Source organism: Aethina tumida, chromosome 5 (genome assembly GCF_024364675.1).
Source record: "Aethina tumida isolate Nest 87 chromosome 5, icAetTumi1.1, whole genome shotgun sequence".
Lineage (NCBI taxonomy): Eukaryota > Metazoa > Arthropoda > Insecta > Coleoptera > Nitidulidae > Aethina > Aethina tumida.
The window spans coordinates 5,161,116-5,174,987 of record NC_065439.1 but is presented as its reverse complement, the minus strand read 5'-3'; the positions used below and the strand labels follow the sequence as shown (position 1 = coordinate 5,174,987).

The window sequence follows — 13,872 nt, the reverse complement described above, 5'->3', positions numbered from 1 at the left end:
GTTATTGAACTATACATATGCTTCAAAAATTTATATTTGCTGTGTTGGTTGTATCAATCCTGAGTTATTCATTTATAAACCGACTTTAACGATTCGTCAGAGAAGGAACAAATTAACATAATACAAATAAAATGTTTACATTCGGGATCAACATATTTGACGTTTGTGGGTATTAAAGATTTGAATTTGTCAATTGAGGCCACTGGCCTTACTATTAATTTATTAGTAAAGACAATCATCATGGAAGGATACAAGATTCCCAACTACATAATGGAAAAATTAGGCTCCGAATCATATTAAACCCTTTACAAAGCAATGCATGGAAATGGGAGCTTTTCATTCTTTCTGAGATGTCACTAGATCGCAACAAGGAATCAGAAACACGCAGCATTAGAAATTTGCTCCAAGGAAATAGTCGGCCAAGTAACGTCAAAGTTCGAGATGTAATAGAAAAATGATTACCAATACAGTAGCTTCTCATCCAAGAAATTAACTTCGAAAAAAATTCGGAATATCATTGAACAAATCCCGAAAGCACTATAGCTGTGTAGTTTAAATAAAAAACTTGCTGAAAAAATGTTATTAGTGGGAAGTAAATATTTGTACCATTTATTCCAAACCATTACAATTTAAACAATATTTATTGTTTAAAAACTTATGATGCAGACAATTTTATATTTTGTTACATTTGTCTCATAAAGAATGGAATGGATTCCAGTTAGAAATACACTCCTCTTAAAAAGCCAGGGGAAGTTAAAGACGCAACTCATAATTTGTTTTTATTTTTTGAGTTCAAATTGGAGATAGGCAGCAATTGAAACAGATGTCTTATCACTGTTTTTATGGATTTAAGTAGTCGCCTAAGAAGTACGGCAATTATTTTGATGGTGTGCACTGATGTTATTTTACAAGATCGGCTTGAGATACATATTGATGAAAAATTTATCTTTTAAGACGTTTTGAGCAAATGGGAAAAGATTGAAACAAAATCGTGAAAGACCATCATGTAACTTATCAATAAAAATTGTGTGAATAAAATATTATAATAGGAGAGACGCAAAATATGAAAGAAGACTTTAGTCCGATGCAAATTCTGAATTAGAAAAAAAAACATGGAAGCTTATTAGAAACATCAGTTCAGAGTAAAAGAAAATTTTTGACCGTTTGTGTCCAATTCAATATTCTTAACCAACTCTGATGAATATTTTACATATCTCACAACGAACCAGACTCATGAGGTTTGAGTGAAGAGCTATAACACCCCTAATGATTCTCAACAGTTTTAAGAAATCCGGTTTCATAAAAGAATATCAGGAAAAGAGGTTGATAAAATGCTTTGCGAACCCGACGACATCTAATGGAAAGTGGTGAAGGGAGGGAAATATTTTTATTTGGTAAGAATCCGACACTACTCGGCCGATAGAATAACAGACTGAAGATGACGATGATACATCAGAACCTTTGGCAGAGGTGTCAGTTATGGAACCAAGAGTCTCATTCGACACCTTACAAAATTTCTGTCTACAAAATGAAAGTGATGAGGAAGCATTTCAGGCACTAATTTATTATCAACACTCAATAATTCATTTTCAAATTCAACACACAATAAGTTTTATATCTTTTCTCTTAAAAATTTCGAACCATTTGATATTTCAAACACTCCATAATTCGTAATATTAATATTCCCTCGAGTTTCGAATAAACGAGGCAGAAGGTTGTAATTAACACGTCTTTACGAAGCTCTCACATTGTTGAAAACAAAAACAAAACTGTCAAACTTACCAGCATCAATGTTTACGATGCAGCAGGTTATAAACCTTTATGTGACAATTATCAATTATAATTTAATACATATTTATTAAGGAAAAATCATAATTTCACATGTCTGAAGTCTCATATTAATGTGGTGTGGTGTAAATATTATGTGGGAAGTTTTCTTGGTAGTTCCTCAATGTCCTTTGGCCAATTAAAATTTGTGGAATGTTGTTTATCCCTTAAGACCCAAAAAGAACCTACAATTTTTAATATTAAAAATTATGAAACATCACCAAGGAAAGAAATTTTTACCATTTACAAAAGCTTTAGAAAAATAGAGCATTTTTTCTGTTAGGAACTGAAAATATCTTTTCCAACGGATATCGATTCCAAGTTGACAACTCACATCTTTATTGGATATGTTTTCGAATCATCTGAAATACAGATTAGTTTAGACATGTTACACAAACGAAGACAATCTTGAAAGATTACTTATTTTATATAATGTTCAAATTTAAGGGTACATTTAAAGGGTCTTAAGAAATGCCTATTTAAAAAATAATTATAATTTTATATTTTGTAAAATAGCATAAAATTAAAATATTTCGTATTCTTTGATAGCATTCCATTAACCATTATAGTTAAATTAGAAAATTGAAGGTTTAGATGGATTTCCATTTTAAATATCGTCACATCCTGTATGGTATAAACAAACACAAAAAAATAATATTTTCTTTAGAAATTTATTAATATGTAATTACTGATCTTATTTTTAAAAAGTACTACTAATAAGCAATTTATAAATAATATTAGTATAACATTATAGTAAACAAAGATAAGTGCATGTTATATTAGACTAAAATTAATGGGCATATGTTTAAAAAAATCTAAAATCTATTTTAGATTATAAATGATTTCAAACAATGATTATGATTTTGTTATTCTTAATGTTAACATTGGCAATATATTTTACATTTAATATTTGGGTTTTCTTAGAATTATTCTTACTTATGCAGATCTAAAAGTAGTAAAATTGTACAACATTTTTTTGATAAGTTATTTATAATTATCTACACAATATTTTAAACATGTGTGATTTCTGTTGGAACCCTTGTTAAATGTTAAGATGTAGTCGCACAGTGGGTCGATTTTATGATAATACAAGGAATTTGTATAGGGTAAATATAGTTAATAATTTTGATTTTACACAATACATTTAAATAATTTATAGAATTATAAACCAATTCATTATGTTAAGTTTTATTAATTTAGTGAACAATAAATAATAGTAAGAATGGTTAATAAATTAATTTTTCTAAATTATTATTATTATTATCACATTTTATGTATAACTGTAATATAATATAATTATTATGATATAAATTACTTGAAAGTGTGAATAATATTAGAATAAGCCATTAGAATATATTAGATTTAAAATTAACTAGTTATATATTTGAAATAGTCTTAATAATGATAAAAAAATCAGTTTAAAATCGAAATAACTAGTCTGACAACAATGCTATTTAGGGCAGTAAGTATACTTTGATGATTCTTAGTATTTTCATTAGCCGTTATCTGAAATTTTTATGATGTTATTAATTATTTCAAATCTTGTACTTAATTTTCTTATGTTAGAGTAGAATTATAACGCGAAAAAATTGTATAACCTGATTAAGTCACCTCTAATTAAAATCACTCTTATTTTTCGTAACGAGTCTTTCAAAAAAAGTTCGTTGCTTCGGAAATGTCAATTTTAACAATTATTTATTAAGTAAAATTATAGAACATATTAACATTAATTTCATTATACCATAAATTTTATGACTGATTTTCAAAAAATCAGTCAACCAAACAACATAAAATAGCAATAATTAAAACTTTAAATAATTGTGTAAATCCTAATGTGTTATTTAATATATATTATTTTAAAAAGCAAAATAAGTACTGACATTTATTCTATTATATTCCACTAAATTAAAATTATGAAATATGCGTGTTACTTTTTATTTATATATTAATTAATCTCACATATTTTAATCTATTACATATAATTTAACAATCCAACAAATAATTATTAAGTTTTCACTAAAATATTCCCAAATTATATTATGTTAGACAAATAAATAGATATTGCTAGTGAATGATTTTAAAGCAATATTTTTGATATTCATGTACGTAATTTTTAATCCTAACATAAATATTATTCAGAAATTTGTACGTTTTTCAGTAAATCTAAATTTTTACAAAACTGCTGCTGAACAATTATTTTTTGTTTCTCATTTTTTTGGAGTATGCAGTAAAGTATCAAAAATATTGTTCAACACAATAATGAAACGCTATCAACTAATATAACTCATTTTTTAATTTGCAAAATATGTCATAAATATGTAACATAAGTCATAAGTTCCAAATTTCAATTTGTATATGAAACTAAAGATTGAATTGCCTTTTTAAATCAATATTTATTCAATAAGCTTATGTGGGGAATGTGATTACTTGATGGACTGATCTTGTAAGGCATCTTAGAAACAACGCCAAACAAAACTAGTATGTTTTTAAAAATATCTACATATGCAATTGTGAATATCTCAACAGAGTTTCTTTCTTAATTGAATAAAATGTTTGTTACCATTTGAAATAACTTTAATTGTTGTTAGTAAATGGCTAAATTGGACTCACCTTAACTAGTTCCAGAAACACAGTTCTTTCTAACTGTTTAACCTTTCTTTAAGGATATCATCAAACATAGGATGAAATATGAAACAATTTTCAGTTTAAGTTGAAGCGAAATCGTAAAAAAGAAATAATAAAAAATTTTAAATACAATGCCGGACAAATACGAAATTTTGTAATTTACTGAAATAAATTTGTCATTAACTAATGACTAATTAGTTCACGTAACATTTCGTGTTAAATTAATTGAATTATGTTAATTAATAACAAAATGTTATTTATTTATTTTATTAAAGAATACCCAAAAAATAACGATTATTTATTTATAGAGAATATGAAACAGACATAATAATTCAAATAATACACGGATCAGTCTATTCATTATTTTCGTTAATTAGTTAATTGATTATTCATCATTAATCAAATTTATGCGATTTAAATTTGTATTTTTATCTCATTATTTAAATAGTTTATCATTCATTTATTTAAATGGTGCATTATCTGGAGATCTAAACGGAAAATTCTGCTTATTGTTCAAAATAATACAATACATTTTCATTATCTGATAAATTAAAATCAAAACATATACAGTATTTTTCGGCTTATAATTACAGTAAAATAATGCATAAACTTGGTAATTTGAATGGAATTTATAGAGATGGAACGTAGTGATATAAATTAATTATTAATTTATTTTATTAAATTATCTCTTTTCCTGCGCCTCTCTGATGTATGACGCATCTACATTTTAAACTGAATTGTACAATTCAATTGTACAATTGTAAGTAATATTCGTGATTTTTCTATATATCTATATAGATATGTTTTGTTTAATAAAACATTTAAATATAAATATTTCTTTATTTTACAGTACAATTACATTTTTAATACATTTATTATGTTTGTGTAGTCTGACAATTAATTAGTCAGAATAGTCATACTCTAAAACAATTTCATAACCCTTATAATTCATTTTATCCAATAATGATTTTATTTCAATCATTATTTGTTTCATAAAGGCAATTTTCATTTTGAACTGTTCTGAAAAAAGAGTCAATCTAAACCGAAAGTCTCTCTTTGTCAACACAGATCTTTCCACATCATCACAAACAAAGCCCTGACAAATATTTTTGTCATTCACTTTGTATACAATATCTCTTAGTGACAATTTAACACTATGTATGTCTCCGAGGAAGTCAGATTCGAAGGTCGGTTTCAACGTTGTATCAAGACATTTCACGTCATTCACTTTACCTTTGTCTTCCCTAATTATTAACAGCAAATTAAGTCCTATAACGGAATGCGGGTCGAAGTGGTGGCGGTAATTATCAGAATATTTTGTTTCCAAAAATGCTATTATGTTATATAAAAGATTCTTGTCTATTTTGGAGTCTGTCATCTTGATAGAAAAGTTGCGTCAATATGCAAAAATTAAATATTATTTTGCTAAATATATAGTGCATAGGTATACTTCTAACAGAAACCAGGCAATATTACCTAAAAATAATTCAATCATTTAGGCGACTAATTTACCACATTAATATCCTGAAGAATTAACAGATAATTCCAAAGAGAATTTCTTCATTATAATTGTTAGAATTATCCTTTTCGATTTTCAAATCCCTTTATTATGGTTTAATATTTTCTATTGAATTTTGTTTGTTTCATTGAATTTACATATTTAAAAATTCCTAGAAGAATATGATTTTTTATTTAAGTTAAAATCAACATTATGTTATCATAAATTTGTACAAAAACATTTTTTGGTGTAGTATATGTATGTATATAATTATTTATACAAATTTTTGCATGCAGGAAAACAAATTTGGAAAATATAATTGATATTAAATTAACAACAAACCAAACATCAAAATTTAAAAATTTTATATATTTTTGGAGAAATTCGTTCACACCGAGGACATAAATCATATTATTTCTTTTTTAGCTTTGAATTACTAATATAGTTATTGACAAATATGTCTTTGTTATTTAACAATTGACTTAAAAGGACGCCCTGAAAGAAAAGTCAACATAATCGATAAGTAATTAACTGAACGTTCATCACAGCTGATGTAAGATTAAATTTTAAAAAACCACAGTTTGTCATGATATTCATCTACTTCAGCTCTTTGAATATTTTTGTAGACAACAAATAATTCCAAAATCCCAAATGATAAATTTTGTAACAACAGAAAGAAAACAAATTAAATAATTAAAATTCCTAGAGGAATTTGATTTTTTATTTAAGTCAAAATCAACATTATATTATGATAAATTTGTCCAAAAATATTTTTTGGTGTAATATATGTATGTATATAATTATTTATACAAATTTTTGAATGCACGAAAACTATTTTGAAAATATAATTGATATGAAATTAAAAACAAACCAAACATCAAAATTCAAAAATTTTATATATTTTTGGAGAAATTCGTTCACACCGAAGACATAAATCATATTATTTCTTTTTTTAGCTTTGAATTACTAATATAGTTATTGACAAATATGTCTTTGTTATTTAACAATTGACTTAAAAGGACGCCCTGAAAGAAAAGTCAACATAATCGATAAGTAATTAACTGAACGTTCATCACAGCTGATGCAAGATTAAATTTTAAAAAACCACAGTTTGTGATGATTTTCATCTACTTCAGCTCTTTGAATATTTTTGTAGACAGCAAATAATTCCAAAATCCCAAATGATAAATTTTGCAACAACAGAAAGAAAACAAATTAAATAATTAAAATTCCTAGAGGAATATGATTTTTTATTTAAGTCAAATTTAACATTGTATTATGATAAATTTGTACAAAAATAGTTTTTTCTGTAATATATGTATGTAAATACAAATTTTTGCATACACGAAAACTATTTTGAAAATATAATTGATTGATTATTAGTTCTTTTTTTAGTTTTGAATTACTAATCTAGTTATTGGCAAATATGTTTTTGTTATTTAACAATTGACTTAAAAGGACGCCCTGAAAGAAAAGTCAACAAAATATAAGTAATTAACTGAACGTTCATCACAGCTGATGTAAGTTTAAATTTTAAAAAGCCACAGTCTATGATGATATTCATCATCATCGAATATTTTTGTAGACAGCAAATAATTCCAAAATCCCAACTAATAAATTTTATTATATATTATATATTTTATGAAAAAAATTGTTAAATTTCAATTAAATCGCTTTAAATAATATTGAACATTAATTAATAAATATTTTATAGGATATTTGTAGAAATTTTAAATTGCTGTTAAATTTAATATTCAAATAGAAACAAATTATTATTATTAAACATTTTGACTTAAATTAAAAATTATACGAACGGGTAAGACTAATGTCTTAACTAGCGAATTAATAAATAATATTAATCAGTCTTTCGTGAACAGCACATTGAAGACAAGATATAAATAAAATACAATAATTAATAAATATGTGATACATTTATTAATCATTTATAAATTATCGGATGAAATGACAATTGGTGATATTTTCCATTTTTCTTCTTTTTTTACGGGTAAATTTCTTGATTGGTTCCCAGTTGGAGTCACTTTCATCGGTGGGTAACATTTTCTGTATCCGAAGGCGACTCGTCGTTAAAACAACCATCGCCATCGATCTCTTCTTCATCCGAGGAGTCAGTACTAGTTTCAGATTCTTCAGAAGCAGTTGAACCATTGCAATCCGCTTCAGGATTGTAATCTTGTAATGCAACGTCACACAACAATAAAAGAAAGTAATTGTATGGACGGTTTGTAGTTGTTACTGCACACTCATACTCCATGTTGGAAAACTCACTGTTTCGTAACTGACGATTTCTGAAATACTCTAAAACTGCTAATAGTTATGATATAATATAGGTCTGTATAATTACCTGAAACTAGAAATTAATCTTCCTTTATTGTGCAAAATATTTGTATAAGTAGCTATAAAATTAAAATTATGGCACCTACTTTTGTTTAAAGAATATTTTCTTTATTTTTTGCTGTAATTGTAATTGATAAATAATATAAAAATTGTACAGGACTATACAGTAAGTCTCAATTTATCTTTAAAAATTCATTTCTCACACTCTTTAAGAACAAGATGCACATTTTCATTCAAATTTTATTACTAGTAGAATTAATTATAATTTAATGTTTTAACCTGTTTAAATCCTCCTTAATCACTTCCAAATTTTAATTTTAGTTAACGTGCCAACTGCAGTTTACCAGAAAAACCTTCATTATTTTAAATTTAAATTTTTATATATATATATATATATATATATATATATATATATAAATTTATTAAAAGCTTGCATTCATTATCCTGATAAGTGAGTGATGTTATGAAGTCTTAGGAATAGAATTAAATTATATTTTCATGGCCACTTAATATTTTCATAAACCTGTACGATTAGTTTCTCAGATCTGAACCAGGACATTCATAATTTTCCATCAGGGACAAAACCAACTTTTTCTCTCCTTTAGAATTGAAAGGAAATTACATTGTTTAAATACAGAACTGTTTAAATGATGCCATTTTAACTTTTAAATTCTCTGTTTTTATTACAATAATATTTTCAATTGTTTCAACTATATTATAGTTGTTCAGGAGTACTGCATAGTTATATATTTTTAAATATATTTTATTCTTGATTGATTGTTTGATTTTGCAGTCCTTAAATGTTTCAATTTCACATGTACATAACATTTATATAGCTTTTTAAATATATTATAGATAAATATAATTAATAATATTTTATCTAAAATAAACTAAGAATCTTCTTACATAGACGTTGGACGTTAAATATGTTTTAATAATTTAAAATTATTAAAATCTATGAAATAAAGTTGAAATCTGTTTTATAAAATGAGAATATAATTAATAATATATTATCTAAAATAAACTAAGAATCATTCTACTTTGGATGTTAAATGTGTTTTAATAATTGAAAATTATTAAAATCTATTATATAAAATTCGAAGCTGTGTTATAAAATATATATAATTAATAATATGTTATCTAAAATAAACTAAGAATCTTTCTACAATAGATTTTGGATGTTAAATATGTTTTAATAATTTAAAATTATTAAAATTTATTAAATAAATTTGAAAGCTGTTTTATAAAATAAAGATAATAAATAATATGTCATCTAAAATAAACTAAGAATCTCCCTACAATCGACTTTGGATGTTAAATATGTTTTAATTATTTCAAATTATTAAAATCTATTAAATAAAGTTGAAAGCTGTTTTATAAAATAAATATAATTAATAATTTTATCTAAAATAAACTAAGAATCTTTCTACAATAGACTTTGGATATTAAATATGTTTTAATAATTTAAAATTATTAAAATCTATTAAATAAAGTTGAAAGTTGTTTTATAAAACAAATATAATTAATAATATGTTATCTAAAATAAACTAAGAATCTCTACAAGAGACTTTGGATGTTAAATATATTTTAATAATTTATAATTATTAAAATCTATTAAATATAGTTGAAAGTTGTTTTATAAAATAAATATAATTAATAATATGTTATCTAAAATAAACTAAGAATCTTTCGACAATAGACTTTGGAAGTTAAATATGTTTTAATAATTTAAAATTATTAAAATCTATTAAATAAATTTGAAAGCTGTTTTATAAAATAAATATAATAATTATGTAATCTAAAATAAACTAAGAATCTTCCTACTATCAATTTTGGATGTTAAATATGTTTTAATAATTTAAAATTATTAAAATCTATTAAATAAAATTGAAAGCTGTTTTATAAACTAAATATAATTAATAATATGTTATATAAATAAACTAAGAATCGTCCTACAATAGACTTTGGATATTAAATATGTCAACAGATTTTATCATAATCCATGGACATATTTACACTAAACTTATCAATCCTATGAGATATGGAAGCTAACTTAAGGCAATAAAAGGGCGATTTTCTTTGGTGTGGTTTTAATTCTTTTTTATCAGGGGTCGATCCGATGCTTGTTTCGTCGAATTGCCGGAGGTGAATCTAAAACAACATTTTGTTAACATCATTAATTTAATTGAGGACGGTTTAAAATTATTAAAATCTATTAAATAAAGTTAAAAGCTGTAATAATATGTTATCTAAAATAAACGAAGAATCTTCCTACAATAGACTTTGGATGTTAAATATGTTTTAATAATTTAAAATTATTAAAATATGTTAAGTAAAGTTGAAAGCTGTTTTACAAAATAAATATTTTATCTAAAAAAACTAAGAATCTTTCTACAATAGACTTTGGATGTTATAAATATATTTTATTTATAAAGAATGGAAATAATTTAAAATATGGAATTATATAGAAGAAAAAAACGAAAATTAGATATTTGGTTTAATATTAATAAAATTATGCACCAAAAAATTAAAAATTGGCATGATTTTTTAAAAACTGATACCAAAGTGTAAAATAATAATTTTTATGTTTTTTTGGCACATAATTTTATTAATATTAAACCAAATATTTAATTTTCGTTTTTGTCTTCTTTTCAGAAATAAGTATAAATAATGTTTTCTGTATTCTAAAACATAATTAATAGATATAAAATATTAATTTAATTATAACGCTCCAGTTTCTATTTTATATCTTAGTCTAAGGGTTTCCTAGTCCTTTTATTATTATTTTATTTATTTATTTATTACTCAATTATTATTATTATATTATCAGTTTTAAAAAATGTTGCTGAATTATTATTTTTTTGTGTATATTTTTTGTAATATTAAATCAAATTAAATATTTTTGTTTCTTTTTATCCTCTTTCAATTAATTTATAATTATTATATTTAAGATTATAGAAAATATTTACTTATCTATGAATATTGTTGTTATTCAAGCTAACACTCCACAGATGTCACCGGCAAAATGTTTTAAAAATGACCTACTATAATCGTTCCAAAGTATCACTTACGATAGTAGTTCAAAAATACCATTTGTGTCAACAATGAGCAATTTGAGCAATTTGTCTCAAACGCAGGAATACCTGAGTTTTCGGTCCAACGTGCCCTTGCGAAAAATCACCGTCGACTCGGACGCGACGAAGTCATGGCGAATCTTCGATTCCGGCCCGAAAACGATCACGTCACCCCTAATATTGCTGCCGCCTGTGTTCGGAACGTCGGACGTCTACTACAAGCAGTTATTAAGTCTGAGCGCTAAGGGCATCAGGGTGATCAGTTGCGAGATGCCGGTGTACTTGAACGTCAAGGATTTCTGCGAAGGCTTCAAGAAACTGATCGACCACATCAAATTGGACAGGGTGCACATTTTTGGTTCGTCTTTGGGTGGCTATTAGGCACAGAAGTTTGCGGAGTACACGATAAACAGCGATCGCGTGGCCAGTTTGATTTTGTGCAACACATTCTCGGACACGGCGGTCTTTAACAATCACGATTCCGCTGCCCTGTTCTGGATTTTGCCGGCTTTAGTTTTAAAGAAAATGATTATGGGCAACTTCAACAGTGGGGAAGCAGACCATCAAACGGTGGATTCCCTTGATTTTATGGTTGAACCAGTTAATTACTTAACACTCCTCTGTTATTTTATACTAATTCATGTTTTAGCTTGAAAGTCTCCCACAGACAGAACTGGCAAGTCGTTTAACATTGAACTGCTTAAAGGGTTATGTAGAAGCTCATAAACTGTCTCAAATTCCCATTACAATAATTGAAGTGTTTGATGAATATGCATTGTCAAATGCAGTAAGGGAGGAATTGTATAAATGTTATCCACATGCCAAACTAGCACATTTGAAGACTGGAGGAAATTTTCCTTTTCTAAACAGGAGTGCTGAAGTTAATTTGCATTTACAGTTGACTTCTTGATTAAAAATATTTTTTTATATTTTGTGGTTCAATGACACTTTTTCTATCTTTAAATTCTTTTAGTCATAATTCATTGTAAACAACCATTAAGTATATTTAATCACTCCTTTGGAATACTCATTTATTAAATATTTTGTTATATAATTTATTTATTTAAACTAATTGGATTTTTATTTATATCTTGCAATTCAAGCAAACATATTTAAACTATTTCCATTCTCTGTAAATAAAATATATTTTTAAATTACTAAAACATATTTTACATCCAAAGTCTATTGTAGAAAGTTTATTTTAATTCACATATTATTAATTATATTTATTTTATAAAACAGCTTTAAACTTTATTTAATTGATTTTAATAATTTTAAATTATTAAAACATATTTAACTTTCAAAGTCTATTGTCGAAAGATTCTTAGTTTATTTTAGATAACATATTATTAATTATATTTATTTTATAAAACAACTTTCAACTATATTTAATAGATTTTAATAATTTTATATCATTAAAACATATTTAATATTCAAAGTCTATTAGAGATCCTTAGTTTATTTTAGATAAAATAATTCAAAACAATTCTATCATACTTTAAAACTAAGTCTGATTAATAGAAAAACGACGGTTAATTTCGCGAATTATGTATATATATATATATATATATATATATATATATATATATATATATATATTAGTGTAATATTTTATTATTTATATATATATATATATATATATATATATATATATGTCGGAGGGTTCATGTGAAACGCAAGTAGTACTATGGGTTGCATACTTATAGTACTTGGGTGGAATCAGCGGAAGTGCTAAGCAGGGGATGGTACTCGAACCGAGGGTGACGGTAGAGGAGACCTGCGAGGGCGGACAGTTAAGCTCCGTCAGGGAAGCTGCGTAGAAGTCTTGGCTTGGCATAACCGTCGGGATCACCGCGTTTCATACGACTCCTACCTAATTGTTTGACTATTAGTTGTAATCCTGTGCCTGTTAGTTCAATTACATTGTAAGGACTATTTGCGTGTTATTTAATATTCGAAATGGCCGATAACCCTGACCGCGCTGCGACATCAGAAGTGGGATCTGAATCAAGCTTTGAATCAGGATCAGGATCTGGATCTGGTGGAAGTGAAGTGAAGTGGGAGTCTTTATTGGAACAACAAAATAGGAACTTTTTGGCTCTTCTACAAGCTCTGCGGCCACCGTCGAATCAGGTCAGTGTAGAATTGCCAGAGTTTGATCCGGATACAGAGAACGCTGATGAACAAGCTTGGATCTCGACGGCAGATATGTGCATTTCGGACAAATCAATGAGTGGTGCTCCCTTGATAATTTTGCTTAGTAAAGCTTTAAGGGGTCAAGCATCCTCTTGGCTATCAAAAGTGACATACCCGGAGATGACGTGATCGGAATTTAAAGACATTTTTGCGTCAAGATATCATTGTCCCGAAACAACAGCGACTGTTTTTCTAAATTTCCTAAACAATAAGCCAAAGGATGATGAATGTCTTGCATCGTATGCAGCTCGCCAAATGACGTCGCTAATGACTAGGTGTTCGAATCTGACAAGAGAA

The 13,872-nt window shown here is 26.1% G+C and overlaps 1 protein-coding gene and 1 long non-coding RNA gene across 2 annotated transcripts; one reads left to right on the top strand and one right to left on the bottom strand.

The window, feature by feature from the left end:
* Positions 1-859: 859 nt before the first annotated feature.
* LOC126265574 (uncharacterized) lies at positions 860-4,537 on the bottom strand. The gene is made up of 3 exons (XR_007548078.1): positions 4,438-4,537; positions 2,068-2,189; positions 860-2,012 (listed from the first exon to the last, which is right to left on the bottom strand). It is a non-coding gene; the product is annotated as an uncharacterized LOC126265574 (long non-coding RNA).
* Positions 4,538-11,406: 6,869 nt separating this feature from the next.
* On the top strand, positions 11,407-12,525 carry LOC109606359 (maspardin-like). The gene is given in 2 exon segments (XM_020022918.2): positions 11,407-11,970; positions 12,029-12,525. Coding segments are annotated over 2 exon segments (822 nt in total). The 5' UTR covers positions 11,407-11,409; the 3' UTR covers positions 12,290-12,525.
* The last annotated feature ends 1,347 nt before the right edge of the window (positions 12,526-13,872 follow it).